The sequence below is a fragment of the Ovis canadensis genome, chromosome 12, assembly GCF_042477335.2.
Source record: "Ovis canadensis isolate MfBH-ARS-UI-01 breed Bighorn chromosome 12, ARS-UI_OviCan_v2, whole genome shotgun sequence".
Taxonomy (NCBI): domain Eukaryota; kingdom Metazoa; phylum Chordata; class Mammalia; order Artiodactyla; family Bovidae; genus Ovis; species Ovis canadensis.
The window spans coordinates 75094890-75119106 of NC_091256.1; the positions used below are offsets into that span (position 1 = coordinate 75094890).

At 43.4% G+C, this 24217-nt stretch overlaps 1 protein-coding gene across 1 annotated transcript in view; it reads left to right on the forward strand.

Annotated features, from left to right (window-relative positions):
- Nucleotides 1-777: 777 nt before the first annotated feature.
- The window catches only part of LAMC2 (laminin subunit gamma 2), a 70159-nt gene continuing 46719 nt past the window's right edge, over nt 778-24217 (forward strand). Inside the window, exons 1-2 of the mRNA XM_069546250.1 lie at nt 778-1114; nt 23224-23412. Coding sequence (XP_069402351.1) covers nt 1036-1114; nt 23224-23412 — 268 coding nt within the window. The 5' untranslated portion in view covers nt 778-1035. The remainder of the gene's footprint in view (nt 1115-23223; nt 23413-24217) is intronic.

The following is a 24217-nucleotide window of genomic DNA, read 5'->3' on the forward strand; positions in this document are numbered from 1 at the left end:
CAACGCCTTCTCCTTGACAGCCAACTCCTTGAATTATGGACCTCAGCCTCCCTGGGGAAAGTGACAATGTAAGATATACGACTTACAGTTTCTAGACACCACTCACTCACCTAGGACTTTGAACTTGGGTGATACTCAAAGTTGGACTCAATAAACATTTTCTAAAGGGCCTATAGAGAGTGGAATGAGAAATATGTTATATGATGTAAAAGGAATATGAAATCTGGATCCTCTTATTCAGTCCAACAGAACATTTATTGAGCACCAGCTATGTGCTAGATACTATACGAGTTGTTACAGATACAGAGCAGTACCTGTCCTTCATAAGGGAGGCCCACCAGTCAACAGATGACTTAGTGATCAGGACGTTCTGGGGACCCAGGAGAGGAACCCTGGTCCAGCCAGATGATGGTGAGGGAAGGAATGAGGTGTCAACAGAGTGGGTAGCCTGGGGTAGGGTTACTGTATTTCAGAGAGAGGTTGAGCCTAGGCCAGAGGGTGGAGGGGACCCTGTTGTGACTGTTGGACTGGCCTGTTTTCCTTGTTGATTTTTAGCCCAGAGCTGATCAGAGCTGGTGACTTATTTGAGTTTGCCGCACAGGAGACTGGGCCTCCCAGTTGGAGAAAGGGGCGGGCTGCTAGCTACCTCCCCATGCTGCTCAGGACCACCCTGAGAGAAAAGGAGGGCTCTGGGGGACCTGACACATTCCTCCCACAAGATCCCTGGGCCGCAGCCTCTGCACCACGCCCTCGGCCTAGGCCAGGTGCGCCCTCCTTGCGGGAGGGGGGAGCCCGGCAGCAGGGGTGAGCGCTTTTACAGCTGCCTGTGTGCTGTGTGTTTGTCTGCCTCCCGAGGGCTGGGTCCTCCTTATTCACAGGTGAGTCACACCCTGAAACACAGGCTCTCTTCCTGTCAGGACTGAGTCAGGTAGAAGAGTCGATAAAACCACCTGATCAAGGGAAAGGAAAGCACAGCGGAGCGCAGAGTGAAAGCTCCCATCGGAGAGGCGTCGGGCAGCGCGGCCCGGCCTGGCCATGCCTGCGCTCTGGCTCAGCGGCTGCCTCTGCCTCTCGCTCCTCCTGCCTGCAGCCCGGGCCAACTCCAGGACGCCAGGTGAGTCCCTTCCCGGAGGAAACCGCAGCCCTGGGCGGGGAACTGGCCTTGCCCTGCAGAGCGTGATGGCTGCACGCACTTTGCAAGAAGGCGCCCCACTTTGCAAGAACCTCTTTAGAGCTCCCTCCAGCTCCGTCCTGTGGGGCTCCTCCAGAGGGTGGTTCACAATAGGTATATACTATTTACCAATACTATGTAACTGTCTGATTTTAAAATGTGAAACCAATGGATTGTGCCAAACCATTGTGCCAAGGGTTTTCTTCCCTTTAAAAAGTGCCTTCTTGAGTGTTTATTTATTGATTGATTGATCAAGGTGCTCTGGTTTAATCAGTAACATGTGGGTATATAAATTCTTTTCCCACAGTGTGTTTTTATTGATGGAATTTTGGTGGGAATGTTTTCTGTGACCTTGAACCCCATGAAGGTTGAAAAGGCACCTCTTTAATCATCTCTCTGGAATTCCCGTTTCTTTGGGATGGAAAATGAGCTGTAAGAGTCTTAACAATGCTTTTCCTTTTGCATAGTGTTACTTTTTATAGTATTTTCACATAATATTTATCCAACAGGCATTTATTGGGCACCTATGTCATAGACCATTTGATCTTATCTAGGGCACCCAGTAGCTGTCACATTGTGAGAAGTTCAACTCCTGTAAACAAAACTTCCTGGGCACCTAGCAAGGGTATACTGTATGCATGCATCAGCCACAACAACACATAACAGGTGTTTTTCTTAAGTTTTACTTGGTAGTCACTGAATTTTACCAATGATATTTGCCTAATCACCTCAAATTTTTGGGTTTATTTTTGCTTCTTGTATCTGATAGCACTTGGATAATTATCTCAACACATCCAATATCCGTTTTCACACATGTGAACATGTGTGAACATGAGACCAAGTTCATGGGTATGTGGAATTATCTTAGATACTCCATTTATTGCTTTGCAGTCTGGGTGATGCTAGCCTGAATGGTATTTGAGTGGCACAAATGTTTTAGCGTGTATTTGAACGCATTTGATTCAGTCTTTTTGGTCTAAGATCATCTTGAAATTAACTTCCAAGTCATCATCCTTGACTACCATTTAAAAATCACTTATGAAAATGATCATGTAGGTTAGACTCCCTTAGAATAAATAGCTTTCACCTAGTGAGAAATATCCTAAAAGTAAGAATAGCCTTTGAGTATCAGAATTCAGAGAGACTACTTATGGATCGACTCTTAGAATCCCTTGACTTAATAAATGAAAATATGGAAATGGATTTGTGCAAAGCTACAGAAGCAGCTACTGGCAGAGACACATCTGAAACTTGATCGATGGTTTCTTAGACTGGAACTTCAGGGACCTTATTATAAAAGTAATAAGGGAACAGGTACATATGGTTTGCATAATGAGTAATTGTTGAAGCACTTTCCCTTTGGGCTATAGTTGAGTGTATGTGTGTGTGTGTTAGCATTAGATAAAAGAAACAAATATGTGGGGAAATATCCATTTTTTTGTGCTCCTCCTGTAGCTCAGTGGTAAAGAATCCGCCTGCAATTTGGGAGCCATAAGTGCTATCCCTGGTCTGGGAAGATCGCCTGGAGAAGGAAATGGCAACTCAGTCCAGTATTCTTGCCTGGAACATCCCATGGACAGAGGAGCCTGGCAGGCTACAGTTCACAGGGTCTCAAAAGAGTTGGACACGACTTAGTGGCTAACTAACAACAACGTCAATTGTTTAATAAAATTAGAGTCAGGAGGAAAGAGTTTAGACTCTAACTCCTCAAGGATGGAGAAACTCAGAGTGTCCAGTAAGTCAGAAGGACTTAATGAATTGTTAAGTCAGAAGCAGTGTTTAGGCTCATTTCCAGACTTTCCCCTTTTTCAAAGATAGGCCATTTAAAAATATTAGGCTGCCTCCTCAAAGGGCTTCATTTGGGGTTCAATGAGAGTGTAAAAAGTTTGTGTTAGGCTAGAGCACCCATGCTTTTCTATTTATGGGATGCCTGGGATCTTGTGGGAGTTGGACTGAAAGTGTGGTGCTTGCCATCTCCCAAAGTGACCTGCATCTGTGTACCTCTGAGAGCCTAAAGCAAGGACATTGCTTCCTGGGTGCTACCTTGAAGGTGAAATTTTAGTGTTAGATATAATCAGAGTTGGTTTCAGCTAAAGCACATGTTTTAGAGTCAGCCTGACCTGGCTTTAAATTTTTGACTGCTTTGTATACTAGTTCCTTATTAGTAACCATTCAGGCACCTCAGCCGCCCGGAGTCGGCTCTTTGCTGCTAAATAGAGGCAATAGTGCTGTGTAACCTTGCAGGGCTGTTGAAAGGAAGAGATGTTATTGTGAAGAACCTTAAAATGCCTAGAACTACATTTCTTTAAGATGTCTGATGCCAACAGTGCAAGTGTAGTGAACTTGGATGCTTAGAGATCATTAAGAAAGATAAAGATTCCCCCTCAGGAGCTCATAGTTGATGTGAATGTGGCTGTAGCTCCAATGGTCTGCATCATAGTTCCCTTGAGGAGGTGTGACTGGAGAAGGGAGGTTGGAATGCCACTAGAAATGTAGCCAAGAATCTGGTGGTGAAGAGCCTTACGTGCCAGGATCAGGATATGCAGTTAGGTTAGTGCCCTGTGGCAAAGAAGGGTTGCAGAAGGTTTTTGGTTTTTTGTTTTTTCCAGAGAAGAAGGATTTATAATTTGCAGCAAGTAAGGAACACTTGATTTTCCAAAGCACTGTCTCCAAGTTGGAGGTGGTTTCTAAGAAGAGTGGACGTGGGAAAGGTCACTCATTTAAGGGCTTAAAGGATGGAATTGAGCTAGGAGAGGCAAATAAATGGCCATTGAAATAATCCAAATGAGACTTGATGAGGGTTTTCATCATGGTCATGGAACAGCAAAGAGGAAACAGATCACAGAGACATTTAGAAGGTGAAATTGGAAGAATTTGGTGATTCAATGAGTATGTGCGTTAGGGATAATAGTAATGGGAAACTGTGAGAAATAAGGAAGAGTCCAAGGTGGGTGGGTACAAGGCTTCAACTTCATGTAATTGGTTAGGCAGTGATGCCATTAAAGGAAATGAGGACTTTAACAAAAGGGTCAGGTTTGAGAGCAAGGTCGGCAGTAATGAAGAGAAGGAGGTGAGCTTCCATGGGGATATGTTGAGTTTGAGTTGCAAGTGGATATGTCCAGTGAACTGGAACTATAATTTTGAAATTTAGAAGAAATTAAAACAATGTAAAGTTGGGAGTCCAACAAAGCCTTGAAAATAGATGAGACTATCTGGGTTCAGTTCAGTTGCTCAATTGTGTCTGACTCTTTGCAACCCCATGAACCACAGCACACCAAGTCTCCCTGTCCATCACCAACTCCCGGAGTCCACCCAAACTCATGTCCATTGAGTTGGTGATGCCATCTAACCATCTCATCCTCTGTCATCCCCTTCTCCTCCTGCCCTCAATCTTTCCCAGCTTCAGGGTCTTTTCAAATGAGTCAGCTCTTGGCATCAGGTGGCCAAAGTACTGGAGTTTCAGCTTCAGCATCAATCCTTCCAATGAACACTCAGTACTGATCTCCTTTAGGATGGACTGGTTGGATCTTCTTGCAGTCCAAGGGACTCTCAAGAGTCTTCTCCAACACCACAGTTCAAAAGCATCAATTCTTCAGCGCTCAGCTTTCTTTATAGTCCAACTCTCACATCCATACATGACCACTGGAAAAAGACTACCTGGGAGAAAGAGGTAAAAGAAACCTCAATACTTAATAAGGAGATGGAAGAATAGTGAAGGAATGGGAGGAAGGGGCATCAAGGCTAGGGAGAATCAAGAAAGTGGAGAGTTTTGTTAGAGCAAGGAAGAGTTTCAACAACATTGGAGTCATACACAAATGAAGCTCTCTGTGAAACAGAAACAGAATCAGGGACATAGAGAATAGTCTGGTGATTGCCAAAGGCAAGGTGGTGGGAGAGGGTTGGATCAGGAGTTTGGGGTTAACAGATGCACACTATTATACATAGATGGATAAACAAGGTCCTACTGTATAGCATAAGGACCTATATTCAATATCCTGTGATAAACCATAATGGAAAAGAATATGAAAAAGAATATACATATATATTTGTTTAATAGAGTCACTTTGTTGTACAGCAGTAATTAACATGACATTGTAATTCAACTATACTTCAGTTAAAAAATGTAAGAATCATAAATTTCTACTTTAGGAGTCATAACTTCTACTCAGAGGTAGAAATATGAATACACAAAGGATGAAGGCTAAGATGACCCTATAGGATTCAGCCACTAGGTCAGTTTTGAATCACTTGTTCTAGAATGGTGAACTCAGCATCCAAGATTATTCAGATCACTAATTTAGTTCCTCCCATAGCCTGATGCTGGAAAAGAGGTACTTAGGATTATGTTGTGATTAGTGGAAAGGGCCCCTGGAAAGATTTACACTCTCATAGATTCTGTTATTTAACCTGTGGAGTGGCGGGCTTCCCAGGTGGCTCCGTGGGAAAGATTCCACCTGCCTGTGCAGGCGATGCAGAAGATGTGGGTTTGATCCCTGGGTTGGAAAGATCCCCCGGAGAAGGAAACGGTAACGCACTCCAGCATTCTTGCTTGGAAAATCCTGTGGACAGAGGAGCCTGGCAGGCTACAGTCCATAGGGTTGCAGAGAGCTGGACACAACTGTGACCGAGCACACACACAACTCGTTGGAAAGGTCCAGCATCCTGCCTAGAGGTACAGGCTCTGTAGTAAGACTGTGTTTACGTGTGTGTGTGTCCTCAGTCATGTCCAACTCTTTGTGACACCCTGGACTATAGCCCACCAGGCTCCTCTGTCCACGGAATTTTCCAAGCAAGAATACTGGAGTGGGTTGCCATTTCTTCCTCCAGGGGATCTTTCCGACCCAGTGATCGAACCCGTATCTCTTGCGTATCCTGCCTTGGCAGGTGGATTCTTTACCACTGCATCGCCTGGGAAGCCTCACAGAGGGAGGTTCAAATCCTAGCTGCATCATTTCCCACTTAAGGGAGTGACGCAAGCTGCCCCCCCATGTTACTGGGTTTCCTCATCTCCAAGGTGAAGATAATGAATTGCTGTGATTATTGCATGTACAGCATTTTGCACAATGCCTAGTAAACACTCAGAGTGTTCAGTATTACTATTATACAACTAATTGCTCTGCCAGTACCAGATGTCAGTATCATGCCTTCTGAGTTTTAAGTGGTAAAGCTTTGGAAGAGGCTCCTTTCATTAGTCCAGGAAAGGTGATGAGGAATCCTCTGGCTCAGGCTGAAATGAGCTCTAAATTTTACCCAATGAAACAAACAGAATTCCTCACAAGGAACCCAAAGCAGATTGGAATTTCAGGATTCAGTTTCATATCATTTCTTCTTACGTTTTGTCAACCATCGTACTTCATCATATGCAGGTTCAGCATATGTTATTTTCTGGAACATGCCCATGTATAAGATGACCCCCACGTTAGATGACCTATCACTTCTCAAATTCCAGTTTTAACACTCAGAAAATGAAGATCATGGCATCTGGTCCCATCACTTCATGGGAAATAGATGGGGAAACAGTGGAAACAGTGTCAGACTTTATTTTTCTGGGCTCCAAAATCACTGCAGATGGTGATTGCAGCCATGAAATTAAAAAATGCTTACTCCTTGGAAAAAAAGTTATGACCAACCTAGATAGCATATTCAAAAGCAGAGACATTACTTTGCCGACTAAGGTCCATCTAGTCAAGGCTCTGGTTTTTCCTGTGGTCATGTATGGATGCGAGAGTTGGACTGTGAAGAAGGCTGAGTGCTGAAGAATTGATGCTTTTGAACTGTGGTGTTGGAGATGACTCTTGAGAGTCCCTTGGATTGCAAGGAGATCCAACCAGTCCATTCTGAAGGAGATCAGCCCTGGGATTTCTTTGGAAGGAATGATGCTAAAGCTGAAGCTCCAGTACTTTGGCTACCTCATGCGAAGAGTTGACTCATTGGAAAAGACTGATGCTGGGAGGGATTGGGGGCTGGAAGAGAAGGGGACGACAGAGGACGAGATGGCTGGATGGCATCACTGACTCGATGGACGTGAGTTTGAGTGAACTCCAGGAGTTGGTGATGGACAGGGAGGCCTGGAGTGCTGCGATTCATGGGGTCTCAAAGAGTCAGACACGAATGAGTGACTGAACTGAACTGAACTGAAAGCCACTTTAATGCAGTTTTTCTCTCTTTTGGATCAGGTGAATTGAGACATGGCTCTATTTGTCTTATCTTTTGCTGCGGTCACTGAAAAGTACGCCATTTTCAGAAGACATGAAAAAGATTTAAAAACTATCCCGAAGCACTCATTGTGATCATCATAGCATAATCATCTCAAAAGGCTTACATAGGATAACTTTCAAGCACTCACAGTTGTGGGATGATGAACTATTAGGAGAATTGTGTTTGATAGCTTGGCCTCTTTTTTATTTAAAAATTATCTGAAACATTGGTTGAGATCATTTCAGGTTAACATGTCTTCCCCAAATAATAATTTTAAAAATAAAATAATTGAGAAAGTGCTGTGTAACAGAGATTTTGAAAAGACTTAAATGTGGCCTTATATTCATCTTACAGTCAAGTATGTATAATAAATGGGCATATAGAAATGCGTTGGAGTGTAAGCTGAAAATTCCCATGTAGGTTTAAAGTCTGAGTGTCCCGAACTGGGGGAGCCACTGGTTTAGCTCCACTGACCCAAGAAGCTGAGGAAGAATGTTGATTTGTGATCAGTGTTTATGGGAAAGTCAGGAGCATGAAATCAAGATGTTGAGGCCATCCTGGGAACATTTTTTCCCATTTAAGTTCTTAGTGGCTGAACTATTTTGACTTTTATTTTCTCCTAGAGAAATTTGCCTCGACAAGATTTAACAATCTATTATAGACCAGTGTAGAAATAACACCATAGATTCTAGAATACTCTAGTCACAAATTAGACCAAATAGATTACTGAATCATACTGAGCTGTGTTCTAATATAATTCCCAGGTATATGATGTAATATTTGAGCCACACCCAAAGCCAGAAGCTGAGTCTTTTTTTGTGTCTGTGGGTGACTGTATGTCTGTATACATGCCTCCCCAACAAACATGGGCTTCCTTATGTCATAAAAGAAGAAAAGAATGGCTCTTTTTCCAGCACTGATCAATGTGAGGACTTCCTCTCTGTCAGAAGAAGGTGGAGATCAATTGGGCAAACATATATGTATCCTGGAATTCTTCAGTTTTGTTGACCTCTTTACAGAAAACTGACTGTTTATTTTCCAGGTTTTATTTTCTTTCATTGTGTGAATATGGATCTTCACATCCTAGAAAAAATAAAATTGCAGCTAGATCATTTCCCACACTAACTTAAACATTGGAAAAATGATCAGATCTTCAGCTGTACCTGTATTGGGCATTTGTTATGAAAAGGTTTGCACGTTTCACCACTTTCTTCTTTTATTAACAGCATCATGGACCTAAATGAGAATGACTCTTAAGGGTTCTCTACCAGAGCCTCTCCTTTAAAGTTAAGGAAAATGACATTCAAGAAGGCAAAGTGACTGTCCAAATCCTCATCACTGGCTAGAGCAGAGCTGGGCTCCAGGACATGTGACCCTCATTTATAGACTGGAAAATTGAGGCACAGGAAAGTGATTGCCTTGACCAGAGCCAGGCAGTTAGTAACAGGACCAGATTTCAGTTGCTAGTTTAATGTTCTTTAACAAGATACCTCCATGGCTTATTTCTCATTCTTTTTAAGGATTTTCTTTTAAATCAATTTTCAGAGTTGATGGACTCTTGATCTATTATAACAATATCCCTTACATTTTTAGCTGGGATATCTTGTGTCCTGGCTTTTCAGAGCTCTGTGTATGTGAGTCCTTAGAGTAGCCTTTCCTTTAAAAATGGCAGTGAACAACAGGATAAAATTAAGCACAAACTCCAGTTTCTAGGAGAACTGACAAGAGAGCAAATTTCAGATTACTAAGTTTCCTCTTCTGATTGTTTTTATTTTATCACATAGCTTGTAATTGACCAAGTGGCTCAAGAATCTTAACCACCAGATCGTCAGGGAAATCCTGCCTCTCAATGTTTGGAATCTATTAAAGCATCGTTGTGTCCAGAGGCTATTTTTCTCTCCCTGGCTGGAGATTATTAGAATACGTTTTGAAGTTTTTCGGGATTCTGTCTGTTTCGTGGCTAGAACGTTGACCACTAAGCTTTATACATACTTATTGTTTTTTCAAGTCACTACTCATTTTGCTGTTGGTTAAAGGGGATTTCTAATGTTTAAAGATCATTTCTCATCTCAATAGGCCAGTTTGCTTTGTGAGCCCAGTGGATCGAGTGGCACCCCAAAGCAGTGGCTCTTGTCTCTTCCAAGGGGTTGTATGTGGGATATGGTAGGAGGGGATCTTCACAGGCTGAGATCTTCAGGGACAGAGGCCAGGCCACAGCTGACCAGGCATGGCAAGTAACATCATTTATTTGTTTTTATGTATTTATTTATTTGGCTGCATTGCGTCTTAGTCACAGCATGTGGGAACTTCACTGTGTCATGTGGGCATCGTGCGGGCTTCTCTTTAATTGTGGCATGAGGGCTTCAGAGCTTGTAGGACCATCTACAGGGAAGGATCTTCCTTGAAGATTCCACTGGATCTTGTATGGGCTTCTCTCTAGTTGTGGCATGAGGGCTTCGGAGCTTGTAGGACCATCTACAGGGAAGGATCGTCCTTGTAGGAAGGTCTTAACCGCTGGACCGCCAAGGAAGTCCCCATTTCATCCTTTAAAGTGATCTTGAATTTTACGGTTTTCTGTGTGACTGCTTCTAGTTTTAGCTTCTTCATTTTCTAATTAGAGTAAGAGACTGGAAAGGCACTTCCTTTGCTAAGAGCTGGGATGTAGGACACGTTGATCCTACATTGGAGGTTTCACGGTCCAAATTCTTCTTACAATAACTGTTACCTCTCTTTGTGGATACATCAGAATGATTGGGTTCCTAAGAGACCATTTAATTCACTGTTCTCACTTTAAGCACCACAATTTTAATTTACTATTTTCAAGTGGATTTTTTTTACAGCAATGAATTTTGAAGGAAAGTGCTATAAAATGCATTCCATACCTTCTCCAACATTGTAATGTACATGAATAAGATGGTCAGATAGCATCACTGACTCAAAAGACATGAATTTGAGCAAGCTCTGAGAGATAGTGAAGGACAGGGAAGCCTGGAATGTTGTAGCTCATGGGGTTGCAAAGAGTCGGACATGACTTTAGTGACTGAACAACAACAACGTACACAAGTTGCCATGTTCTTTTGGCAAAACTAAGAATTCAAATGGTGCCTGCCTGGTAAGCATGCACATACCTAAATGTGTGTATCTTTGTGAAGGAATGTAGCGATAGCAAAAAAATCTGTGGCTAATCTCCTTGTACAAAAATATCTTATTCATGAAAGCAACGAAAGGTTTAAAGAGGAAGAATCATTAGGTAACTTTTTTTAAGGAGCCAAAAAAACACAAATGTAAGCAATCGAAAAACCACATTTAATGTATACTCCATAAAGCATTTTGGTGCGAATCGGAATTTCCTTTTAAACTTTTCTTTATTCAGAGTCTTCATACATGATTTCTTTCCTCTTAGTCTTCATCGCTTCAGGGGTCACCTCTAGCTATCGTGGACTCTCTAATGTCCTTTAGTTCAGCCACTTCTTAAAGGGGTAGATGACACCTTTCGCTGGGCCATGTAGCAAGTGCTGAAAGAACACTATGCTCTTTAAGTAGTAGTCAGATGTGCTTTCTGTATTGGGATGCTTTTCTTTGATGATCTCACAAAAAATAGACATTCTGCAGCAACTGGCTCAGATAGTAAAGAATCTGCCTGTGATGCAGGACACCTGGGTTTGATCCCTGGGTTAGGGAGATCCCCTGGAGAAGGGAATGGCTACCCACTCCAGTATTCTTGCCTGAAGAATTCCATGGACAGAGGAGCCTGGTGGGCTACAGTCCATGGGGTTGCAAAGAGTCAGACATGACTGAGTGACTAACGCTCACTTTCGAAGCAGTTTCTGTGGTCAGAAGGTTGTAGAGTAACAAGAGGGTGATGAACTTTCAGACAGAATCCTCACTGTGATCACTGCTGATCACACCCTGTAGCTGACTCCTGTCTTGGAGTCAAGCCCTTAAAGCTATCATGTGTAAGAGAAGGGAGCCTCTTCTGTATCCTTTGCGTCCTAACCTCTTCCCTCTAAGCTTTGCTAGTTAGACAGAAATTGGCCTCCCCAGCCTTCCTATTCGCTGAGACCTCTTTCCCTGTTCCCATTGTCTGCTGGGGTCCTGGTGGGGTGTTAGGAAAGTCGTCTCCCTGGTCTAGTCCTCCCCAGCTGAGTCATCCATATTCACCTGTGCCATTTCTGAGTCTAGATTACAATACCATGTGCTATGAACTTGTGATGAAAGTAGGTGACTCCTTGTAAGCCCTAATCATTGAAAAGGAAAATGTGGTAAATAGTTTCATTGGCTCTCAGTGACTAGACCACTTAGAATTGAAAAGATTTGTCTGTACTCTATCATTCAAAATGTTCCATGGGATTAGAACGCTGGCTGCTGTTGGTCCTCTCAGAGCACTTCACATTGCAGGCTTACTTGTACTGCTTGGGCATTACATGTCCTGGAAAACAAATGATCAGGCAGGTTACAGCACCAGCGGTTCTAGCTGCGTTGGCATAAAAGGAAGCTGTGAAAAAGGTGAGGCAGAGAACTGAATTCAGTTAAAAAGCTCTTATAGAGGGAAGTGCCTTTTCAGTTTTCTTATTCTAATTAGAAAACATATTGAGACATATCTGAAGAAGCTAAAACTAGAAGCAGTCACACATAAAACCGTAAAATTCAAGATCACTTTAAAGGATGAAATGGAGACTTCCTTGGTGGTCCAGACGTTACAAATTCATCTGCCACTGCAGGGGACGAGGGTTCCATCCCTGGTTGGGGAACTAAGATCCCACATGCCTCACAACACCTAAGCCCCTCGTGTAGCAACTACTGATTCTGGAGCTCTCATTTCACAACTAGAGGGGAGTCCGCACAACGTCATGAAAGACAATGCAGATCACGTGTGCTGCAACTAAGACAATGCAGCCCAATAAATAAATATTTAAAAATAAATAAATAAATTATGAAGTGTTCAGATTTTGCTTTAAAGTATTTACCCAAGCTGAGAAACAACAAAACCTTGGAAAGAAAAATCTCATGTAGAGGATTTTAAAACTGGAAAATATGAGCATTTTCATCATCTTTTTAAAAATTATAATAAAAATACTCATCTTATCATCTTGAGTATCACAGACATGGAGACTTTCAAGTTTTGCAAATAGGATGATAGCTTCCAATGCCCTTGATACCAAACCGATAGATGCGCCAGGTTTTTGTTGCTTCAGACTTCATAAGTAATGTGCAATTGGAGTATTTGTAAAAATAATTTTTAAAATACTTTATAATAGATTGCTACTTAAAGGACACCTGCTTTAATTGTTTTTGTTCTAAAAATAGGCATTTACCAGCTTTTTAAAGTGAGTATGCTATTCTCACCTTTACTTTTATTCACCATTTTCTATTTATTTATATTTTGACTTCTTGATGAAGAGCCTCATTACAGCTGACTTCCCAGAGGTGATGATTGCTGTCTTTGAACAGAAAAGAGTTGTCAGTACATGAGGCCAGTTCTTTGACTCAGAGGAAGGGGATGATATCTAAATAATAATAAATTAAGACTGAATTTTTAGTGTAATTTCTTTGAACAAACAAAAGGGAGGAGGGTGGTTGGGATTTATAGCCCCAACTCATGTCTGCCCACTATGATGCTTTTCCTCTAAAGCAAGAATATTAAGAAGCAGAGGAAGTAAAAACGTAAAATGAAATATAAGTGAAATGAATGGGAGAGAGATGAAATTAGGCTGGAAAAGTAGATAGGATTAGACAGTGGAAGTCTTTGTAAGCAATGTTTAGGAGTTCTGGTCTTTATCTAAAAATTTTTTTAAAGGCATTATAGAGGAGAGATATTAGTAAAATTTGTATTTGAAACAGCTTTTCTGACTATACTGAGTGGAGGGAGGCAAGAGAAGTTGCAGAGGATTCAGTTAGGAAGCTATGCCAAGAGACAAGAGACAGCTGGCATTTGGTCTTGCGTGGCTGTAATGGAGATAGACTTGGATGGGCTTGAGCTGTTTAGAGGATTATATCAATACAATTGGCCATTGAATAGAATATCGGCAAATGAAAAAGATGGAGATCCTATAAGGATAGCTCTCAGCTTTCTGACTTGAAGAGAAACAACAACTTGGTGGTTTTTTTTTTATATATTATTTTTTTAATTGTGGTATAGTTGCTTCACAATGTTGTGTTGGTTTCTGTTATACAAACAAATGAATCATCTATATGTCTATATACATATATCCCCTCCCTCTTGGACCTTCGTCTCGCTGCCCTCCCATCCCACCCCTCTAGGTCATCACAGCGCACTGAGCTGAGCTCCTTGTGCGATACAGCGGGTTCGCGTTGACCGTCTGTTTTATACACGATAGCGCATATATGTCAGTCCCCCTCTCCCAACTCATCCCATCCTCCCGTCCCCTCCACCCAGTCTACACGTCCATTCCCTACGTCTGCATCTCTATTCCTGCCCTGCAAAGAGGTTCCGTTTTTCTAGATTCCGCATACATGTGTGAATATACGATATTTGTTTTTCTGACTTACTTCACTCTGTATGACAGACTCTAGGTCCATCTTTGTCTCTAAAAATGACCCAATATCATTCCTTTTTATGGCTGAGTGATATTCCCTTGTATATATGTACTACATCTTCTTTATTCATCTGTCAATGGACATTTAGATTGCTTCCTATGGAGAGCAATATGGAAGTTCCTTTAAAAACTAAAAATAAAACTACCATATGACCTAGCAGTCCCACCATTGGGCATATACCCTAAGAAAGCCATGATTCAAAAAGACACATGCACCCCAAAGTTCATTGCAGTATTATTTATAAATTTAGTTTTTATATGTTTTGTGTAAAGAGCTTTTGAGACAACCAGTTGAAAATGTAAAGTGGATGGCTGGGTATGAGGATCTAAAATTGAGAATGAATTCTGGGCTAGGGAAGTATCTTGGTACGTCCACGCCTGTTGTGGTTATTGAAGTCCTTGGCTTGGATGAGAGTTCTAGAGTTCTATTGTGAGAGGCATGGAGGCTCAGGATTGAGACTTGAGAAGCACCAACACTTAGAGATGGGGCAAGGAGAGGATCCCACAAAGACTTGAATGGGGTAAGGGAAGAGGTACAAAGCCAAGAGGAGCCTGGCAGTATGGCATCATAGTATCCAAGGGAAGAGAGTTTCAACAAGCAGAAGAAAAGATTCGATGTCTCAGAAAGGGAATGAGAGGCAGAAAATACAAGAAAGGAAACATAAGGCACATACCTGTCTAATCCTCTAAATTAGGAAGAGAATTAAGCACCATCCCTAAGCGGTTTATATGTGGACTTATCCCCGGGAGATTGTAGGTCACTTATTCTAAACTTGCTGCTATTTAAGTGATTCTGTGTTAGTGCTCTTAGCAGCTGAAATGGCAACAAGAGCAGCGAGGCTCTACGTAACAGGAGCCAGCACACACTGTCAGGTTCCAACATGACGCTCAGATTCCTAGCTCCTGAGATAGTCCTGCACAGGGGCCAAGTACACTGCCTGTCAAGACTGCCTGATCGCGGCAGCCTGACCTCATGGTCTCACACCTGCCTCGCCCCTGCCCCTCCTTGCACGCGGTCCTAGGTGTCCTGCCCTTCGCAATGGCAGCTTCAGGCTCACACACAGAGGTCGGGACATCCTGGCGCCGAAATGGTTCTTCCAATGAAAGCAGCAAACTGGAAGTCTCATGCGCTCCTTCTAACAAAATCATCATGTTCCTCTCGCAATTCATGCTGTTCTCGTTTCCCCATAGTTTTTATGTTTTGGGGTACAAACATTAACTTTTTTTTTTTAACACTGAATGCCTTGTATGTAGACAATGAAAACTTTATGTATTGATGTTGAGAAAATTTCATATTGGGTCCCTAGAGTCCTGAGAAATTTCTGTGTTCCCGTTCTTGTTTGGCTTTTCTTAGAATCAGACCGCCTTCCTTCTTTCCTTTCTTCTGTCTGTTCTTCCATCCATCCATCCTTTGAGCCAGCCTTTCCTCCAACAATCACAGTCACAAGCCCTGTACTAGGTACGATGGGCTATGTCGACTGAAAAAAGTACATGCAACCTAAAAGTTGAGAGTTATGTTTTATTTCATGGAATCTTTTAGAATTTAAACCCAGGAGGCAGCATCTCAAGTCATCCTGAGAGAACTGCTCCCAGGAGGTGGGGTGGGAGGGTGGGTTGGTGGGAGGAGCAGGTATATAGAAATTTTGTAACAAAGGGCAGGTAGCCAGAATGTCAAAAGGTTGTGTGTGTGTGTGTGTTTTTTTTTTTTTAACTAAAGAAAACCAGATATCCCATGTTAAGGAATTTAGCACTTTTCTATGTATGGAAAGATGCAAGAGTCAGGACTCACTGAGACCGTTCCTTTGATGTGCACCTCATCTGTCTGGGGCCAGTATCCTGTTTTCACATCCAGAGCTCCCTTTCCTTAAGGCTCAGCATAGGGAGTGGCTGCAGTCTGATGGCTTCTAGATGGCAGGTGTTCTTCTTCCTGAGATCCTTTAGAGTTCACTGGCTCACACTGGAGGGCTGTAATCTCTGATGAATGACTGTGACTTGCTTGTTTACTGATATGGCAAGTAATATTCCTTTTCTCAGATACGAAAGTGAGAAGTGCTATAAGAGGAAGTTAGTCATGTACACAAATAGGGATGACTCAGGATAGAAAGTGACAAGTGCTGTGAGAGAGATGGAGATGAAGACCTGTGGGCAATCAGAATGAGAAGCTCTTAACCGGTTATCACTATGGACCAATGCCATCTAATTTTTGTTCCTAAGATTGCTCTTCTGCCGAGTGAGTTCAGAGAGGATGGGAGCAGGCAGTGCCCAGGCAAAGGAAACAGCAAGCCTAAGGGCCTACAGAGAAATAGCTTGTGCCCCCCAGGATTAGTGCATGCCAAGGTCTATGTGTTGGAGTCCAATGAACAAGAGATAGAAAGAGGACCAAGGTCAAGGTAGAGAGGTCAGCAGGGCCAGATCTAGAGGGTTTTGAAAGGAGTTTGGATTTAAAATTTTGTTGTTACTGTTAGAGCACTAAAAAGCACAAGGGTCCATCATATGAAGGTGGAAATTAGATCAGCTTGGTGAAAAGCAGAGCCGCGTTTTTTATGTTTAGAACAATAGAAAGAGGACTTGCTTGTGTACCAATGGTCACAGGAATGCCAAATTGTTGATCCGTTCTCGTAATTGCTTTCAACATTTCCTCTGAAGAATTTAAAATGAGGTCTTGATGAATTGCAGCCCCTGATGCTGATTATTCCAAGACCTTGCCCCAGTACAACCCTAGGAAATATTTCCAGTTTCCTTTCATTCTTTGAAGGATACAGCTTGGAAACAGCCTTTGGCCCCGAGCTTCCTGTCCCAACCGGTTGGATGTGTGTGTTTGAGTGAGGGTGGGAGTGTTAGGTGGGCCCGAGGCGGTCTGCACACCTTGCTGCATTGTTTGCAGACTTTGCAGCTCCTGGACTGTGTTTCCTGGTGGGGAGCGTGGGGAGTGGGGAGTGGATCAGCCTGCCTCTGGCTGCCCTTCAGGCTTTTCTAAGAAGTACCTTGAGGGTCAGCAATGGTGTGCTATTACAGTTATTATGATAATAAACGCTTAAGTGCCAAAGAAGCAGGATACATTGCAGTCAGACACAATTACTACCCACGTTTTCCTAGACTGAAAGAAATACAAAAAAGTCTGAGTGGCATGTTCGGCTTACACGGGGCTTGAGGTGAACTTGCTGAATCTCCTTTCTTTAGCTCCTGGGGAGCATCCCTGCTGACAGGGCAAGGATTTAGGGGGTGGGGGTGGAGTGAGGGGATGGTGAGGGGATAGGACAAAACCTTGAAAGTGAAGTGAAGTCACTCAGTCGTGTCCGACTCTTTGCGACCCCATGGACTGTAGCCTACCAGGCTCCTCAGTCAGTGGGATTTTCCAGGCAAGCGTACTGGAGCAGGTTGCCATTTCCTTCTCCAGAGGATCTTCCCCACCCAGGGATTGAACCCGGGTCTCCCGCATTGTAGGCAGACGCTTTACCATCTGAGCCACCAGGGAAGTCAAAACTTTGAAAAGATGTCCCTAATTTGGAAAGAGTTCCATAGAAATGAATAGTCAAATAAGGGTAGTAGGTAAGACCTGGTTCCTGTGATACAGAATCCGTGAGACAGGGAGAAAGATTCTGCCACTCTTAATTCCTAGACCCTATAAGTCTTCAGGTCTATTCAGGGTCCAAGTCTGATTTGTCTCTGTATTTTCTCATACAGTAATAGCTTAATGCTGGATCCTGGACCTATACCTGTCCTCGGTAGAATGAGGAAAACTGTGATAACATCATGTGTATGTGACAAAGGACATGTCCAAGATGCATATGGGACAAAGCCCAATATATATTAAATAAGTGTATATTTAATTATTTGGAATTCTCCAGGCAAGAATGCTAGAGTGGATTGCCATTTCCTTCTCGAGTGGATCTTCCCAACCCAGGGATTGCACCAAGGTCTCCTGCATTGCAGGTAGATTCTTTACTGGCTGAGCCACCAGGGACGCCCGTATAAAACATTATGATTCCCTTTATTGAAATCTTGCTGGCTCACAAAGCCCAGTGTTCGAGTACCAGGGCAGTGCCCCTGTTAGATGTGAAGTGATACTTAACTAAATGAATGAATGAAATGTATGTCTTTTCCTCTAAGTATCGTGAAAACTCCATGAAGTCTTGGACAGCTATTGGTTTTTAAAAAAAATGTATTTATTTATGGCTGTGCAGGGTCTTCATTGCTGCACGTGGGCTTTCTCTAGTTGCAGTGAGCTGGGGCCACTCTTCATTTCGGTGCATGGGTTTCTCATTGTAGTAGCTTCTCTTGCAGAACACAGGCTCTAGCTGTGTGGGCTCAATAGGTGCGTCGTGTGGGCTTAGTTGCTCCACAACATGTGGGCTCTTCCAGGACCAGGGATGCAACCCGTGTCCCCTGCATTGGCAGGCAGATTCTTAGCTACTGGACCACCAGGGTAGTCCCATCTGTTGGTTTCCGGCTACCGCTAAATTCCTGAAAACGGTATGGCACATAGGTGCTCAGTCTATATTTGTTGGATGAAAGAGTTTGACAAATGATTCCCAGTGGACCCAGGACATGTCCAAGACCCCCATCTTTATATCACTGGCTTTGTATCACTGGCTTTTGTGTCAAGGCTCCCTGATGGAAACTAGACAATATAGTTAGAAAATTTACAGCTGGCCCCAAATTTAGAAGAATAGCAAGTAGATTTCAAAACAAAAATTAAAAGAAAAGTCTATAACAGATTTAAAGCTAAACAAGGCTAAACAGAAAAAAAGGAAGTATAATAAAAAAACATTTTTAGAGTTTCCTCTTGTTTTAAAATGTGTTATAGGTGGTGTGCCCAGTCATGTCTGACTTTTTGTGGCCCCACGGACTATAGCCCGTTAGGCTCCTGTGTCCGTGGAATTCTCCGGGCAAGAATACTGGAGCGGGTTGCTATTTCCTCTACTCCAGGGAATCATTGAACCCATGTCTCCTGCGTTTCCTGCATTGGCAGGCGAATTCTTTACCACTGAGCCACCTGGGAAACGTACATAACCCTAGGCTTAAAGAGAAGCCCAACAGAGAGAGAGGAGGGTAGCTTACAAAAGGTTTACCTCAGAGTTCCAGAGTGGAGAGATGCTACCTAAAGACCTCCTGTACTGGAATTATATGAAGGTGTCTCCATCGAAGGCTGTGAATTTTAAAGGAAGAACATCATTTCTTTCATAACAGAGCTTTAAAGCAGAAAGGACAGAAGGAAAGGGAAATGGTTAAAAAAAGATTATAATGGGGTTTTCTATTTTTAAAATAATGCTCTAAAAATACATTACTTCCTAATGAAATTAACTTCTACCAGTAAAATGTTTGTTTTGAATGAAAAAAGACACTTCCCTGGTGGTCTGGGTGGCTAAGATTCCACGCTCCCAATGCAGCCGGGTCTTGGTCAGGGAAGTAGATCCCACAAACTGCAACTAGAAGTTCGAACGCTGCAACAAAGATCGAAGCTCCTGCAAGACCCAGTGCAGACAAATAAATAAACAGAATAAGCATAAAATAAATACAAAAAAAGAAAACAGAGACCACACAAAAAGCAGAAAATTAAAAAAGCAATGAGATGTTTGAAATTATTTCGAGATTGTTCCCAAAGGTCATCCAGGGCAGGGAGGGCACTGGCTCAGTGTGGGATCCAACTGGACAGCCTCACAAGGATCGTTGGCTGGTGGATTTAGCTCTTGTTCGTGCCTAATGAGCTGCTCGGCAGAAATTTCACAGCACATGGCAGCTGTGTGGCGCATCTGTTGGAGATCCAGAAAAATCCGTTACACAAACATTCGTTGGGAAAGATTCGGCTTGGCATCAGTTCTGTGAAAAAGCCCTGGGAGTTTGAACTGAATGCAAACTTCATGGGCTGTGAGTTTAGTGAAATGTTAGGCTCATCTGTGGAATTAAAATATCTGGTCCTGCTGTAAGCTGAGCTGTTCAAGCCACATTTGAAGAGCTGTAATAAATTCTGGTCATTTAAAGAAAGGTAGTGAAAATGAGAGTTTGTTCCTAGGAAAGGAGTCAAGATGAAACTAGAAATCGTGACCTGGGAAATGGCTGAAAGTTCTGGACGTGACAGGTCTTCAGCTTAACCTGAAGAAGAGAAGGCTTAAGATGAAGATGGTCCTATCTTCAGATACTTAAGGGCTTGGCTGATGCAGCGCCTTGTAAATGTAAATGTGAGAAATGTCTGAGGAGTCGATAAATAGAGAAGAGATTAGGTGTGTCTGTCTATGTGTTGTTGTTTTCTGCAGAACAGAATGCATGATAAAATTACAGGGACAGAGGCACATTTATAATTGCAGGGACATCCCGGTGGCTCAGTGGATAAGAGTGAGTGAGTGAAGTCGCTCAGTAGTGTTCAACTCTTTGCCACCCCATGGACTGTAGCCCACCAGGCTCCTCCATCCATGGAATTTTCTAGGCGAGAGTACTGGAGTGGGTTGCCATTTCCTTCTCCAGGGGATCTTCCCGACCAGGGGATTGAACCCCGGTCTCCCGCATTGCAGGCAGACGCTTTACCGTCTGAGCTACCAAGGAATCCTCTGCTGCCAATGCAGGGGACATGAGTTCCATCCCTGGTCTGGGAAGATCCCACATGCCTCGGAGCAACTACGCCCGTGTGCCACAGCCTCTGAGCCTGTGCCCTGCAACAAGAGAAGCCACCACAGTGAGAAGACCAGGCTCACTGCAATTAGAGAAATCCTGTGCACAGCAATGCAGACCCAGTGCAGCCAAAAATAAATAAAATAGCAGATGAGTGAGAAAAGGAGGGGGAACAATGAAAAATTATAGTTTATAAAATAAAATTGCATACAAATAATTTGTAACAACCAGAGCTGTCTCAGGAGGGATGGGACATCTTGCCAGATTAGGAAGAACTGGAGAAGAGGCTGAATAACTCTCCATGAGGGAGTCATAGAAAGAATACCTACACACAGTAGCAGACCAGAGTCTTGAGACACAAGAGTAACATAGAAAGGTGAGAGCTTTGTGATTGGACACACCTGGGAGCAATTACACCCTTGCCACTTAGCTGTGTGAGCTGAGGTGAGACACCTACCCCCTCTATGCATTCATTTCCTCATCTGTTGAATGAGGATTATTAAACCCATGTTAAAATGTTATTGCAAGAATTAACTGAGCTGCTGAATGTAAAGTCCCAGAAACATGCTGGTCTCTGGATAGAGGTTCTTGACTTTGCTCAGATTAGGGGCACCCACAGGAGTAACAGAATGAGTTTTAGGAGTTATTGCAAGGAAGTCCTTTAAGAAGGTCGGCAGCTATACTTAGCCACCGTTGCCACCTTTGTTCCGCCAGAGCTGGCAAGGCCTGCACAGGCAGCTGCTCTGTACATGTTGCTACATTTGCTGACTTTTAAAATGAGTCCCCAGGGTAAGTCACGGCTCTGGACATTGCCAGAGACAAGTTCTCACTAGGGTTGCATGGCCAATAGAGACAGTGTCTCTGGGGGAAAGAAAGTGGGTTTTGGCAACAGACAGAGGTTCAAATCCCAGCTTTCCACTGGGTCAAGTTACTTAACCTTTGTGAGCTGCATTTTTCTCATCTGCGGCAATACCTCTCTCCTGTGAGTGAGGGACGAAACAGCATAGACGAAGGACCTGATCTTCTTCTCTCAGTGGGATCCTTTTCGACAATCCAGGGAGGTAGAAAATGCAGCCTACATTTATAAAAGAAATAAGATTCAGAGAGTGGAAGTGATTGCCTGAGGAAGTAGCAGAACCGGTACTTGATACCATTCTTTTAGGCTCATCATCTTTTCCAAACTGTGGCTGAAATATTTGTTGGGGGTCTGCCGTGTGCCAGGTACAACCCTAAGGATTTCCCCTGTTAACTCATTGGCTGTTCCGGTCCCGCGTGGACATGTTCGTCACCCCACGAGTCTCTTTGGAACATGCACAATGTATCCTTTCCTGGACACCTGGGGAAAATCCTTCTTAATGGGACTGTGGTTCTTTTTGACTCCTGGTTTTGGGAGAGACCCTTATGGCACAGTGAGAGGGGAGGAAATACCTGTCCAGATAGTCATATTAGCTCCTCAAGCACAGGGATCACTTCTACATTGTTCATGGGAGTGTAAATTGGTGCAGCCTCTTTGGGAAACAGAATGGAGGTTCTTCAAAAAACTAAAGTTGCTATGTGATCCAACAATCCTGTTCCTGGGCATATACCAAGACAAAACTGTAATTTAAAAGTACAGATGAACCCCTGTGTTCATGGCAGCACTACTTACAGTAGTCAAGACATGGAAACCACCTAAATGAGCGTTAGAGATGAATGGATAAAGAAGACGTGATCCACACACACACAGTGGAACACTACTCAGCCACAAAAAGAATGAAATAATGCCATTTGCAGCGACACAGATGGACCTAGGATTATCGTGCTGACTGAAGTCAGTCAGAAAGAGAATGACAAATACTATATGATTTCACTTATGTGTAGAATCTAAAATGTGGCACAAATGAGCTTATCCATGAAACAGAAACAGACTCACAGGCAGAGAGAACAGATCTGTGGTTGCCAAGGGGGCTGGGTCGGGGCGGGATGGATTGGGAGTTTGGAATTAGCAGATGCAAGTGGATAAACAAGGTCCTACTCATAGCACAGGGAACTTATTCAATATCCTGTAATAAACCATAATAAAGGATATGAAGATGAATGTATATATATATATATAACTGAATCACTTTGCTGAACACCAGGAATTAATACAACACTGCAAGTCACTGTGTTTCAATAAAGTAAATTTTTTAAAAAAATTAGCTCCTCAGCCTTGACCATCACTGGAAGGACAGATGCTATAGGTCTTGAACGGATAACACCTTCAGCTGTTTCACAGTCGTGCCAGAGTGCACGTCCCAGCAGTCCTCAGATCTTCTCCAGCCCATAGACTTGTACTATGGGGTTTCACAGAATTTTAAAAATGAATTCCTTGCATATATTTAAACCAGGACTTTTCACATAAAAATACGTAATATTAGAGCTTTGGTTTGTCTTGAGGGGTCTGGCATTCTGGCTACCCTGACCACATGTTGTTTTGTGTTCTCCAAGGCAACACTCCTCCAGCACCGCTTCCTTTAGGTAAACTGAGAACTCCCTCCATCATCGTGGGGCCAATTTCACCCCGTTACTTTGGCCACTGAGCAGTTTAAACTAGTATGTAGTACCCTGGGCATCGTTTTTATTAACAATAATAATAATAAAACACCTAGGAGAATTGCCCTGACTTGTTTTCTGTTGACGATGTCTTCTTTTTTTCCCCCTAATCCCTAGTCTGTGATTGCAATGGGAAGTCCAGGCAATGCATCTTTGATCAGGAACTTCACAGACTGACAGGAAATGGATTCCGCTGCCTCCACTGCAGTGACAACACTGGGGGCATTCACTGCGAGAGGTGCAGGGAAGGATTTTACCGGCACAGGGAGAGGGACCGCTGCTTGCCCTGCAATTGCAACTCCAAAGGTAGTTGGATAAGAGGGGAATGGGCGGGGGGGGGGGGGGGGGGGGGGGGGGGGGGATGGGAGGAGGGAGAGGGGGAGGGGAGAGAATGGGGAGAGGGGGTGGGGGAGGGGAGACAATGGGAGGAGGGAGAGAGGGGGAAGAGGGAGAGAGGGGAGGGGGCGGGGGAGGGGAGACAATGGGAGGAGGGGGAGGGGAGAGAATGGGGAGAGAGGGAGGGGGAGGGGAGACAATGGGAGGAGGGGGAGGGGAGAGAAAGGGGAGACTGGGAGAGCAAGGGGAGAGGGGGAGGGGGAGGGGAGAGAATGGGGAGAGAGGGAGGCAGGGGAAAAGAGAGAGAGAGCAGACCAAGAGGCAGATGTTCAGTTTTCTTGAACAGACGCTTCCCAGTTGGTCCGGTGGTTAAGACTCCACAGTACTCCCAGTGCATGGGCACAGGTTTGATCCCTGGACTAGGAACTAAGGTACCCCATGGCACAGGCAAAAGTAAACAAACAGAACAGAAAAATACATTGCAAAACTAATAATTTCCTTTCAACATATGAACATATAATTCTAAAAATAAAGTTTATTAAAAATTTTCTAGAACAACTGGGAATCTACTAGACACTGTTTTTTTTTTTTTTAAGCAATTTCAGTCTGAAGGAAACATGTTTCTCTTAAGGCTAGGTTGTAGGAACCAGCTGTGGTCTTCAGGGCACATTAGTTGGAATTCCAGCTCCAAGAGAGGAACCCGGTGACTTTTCCCAGCAGATGACAGTCTTTGACGTGGAGAAGGAAATGGCTACCCACAAAGAAGCTTGTATTC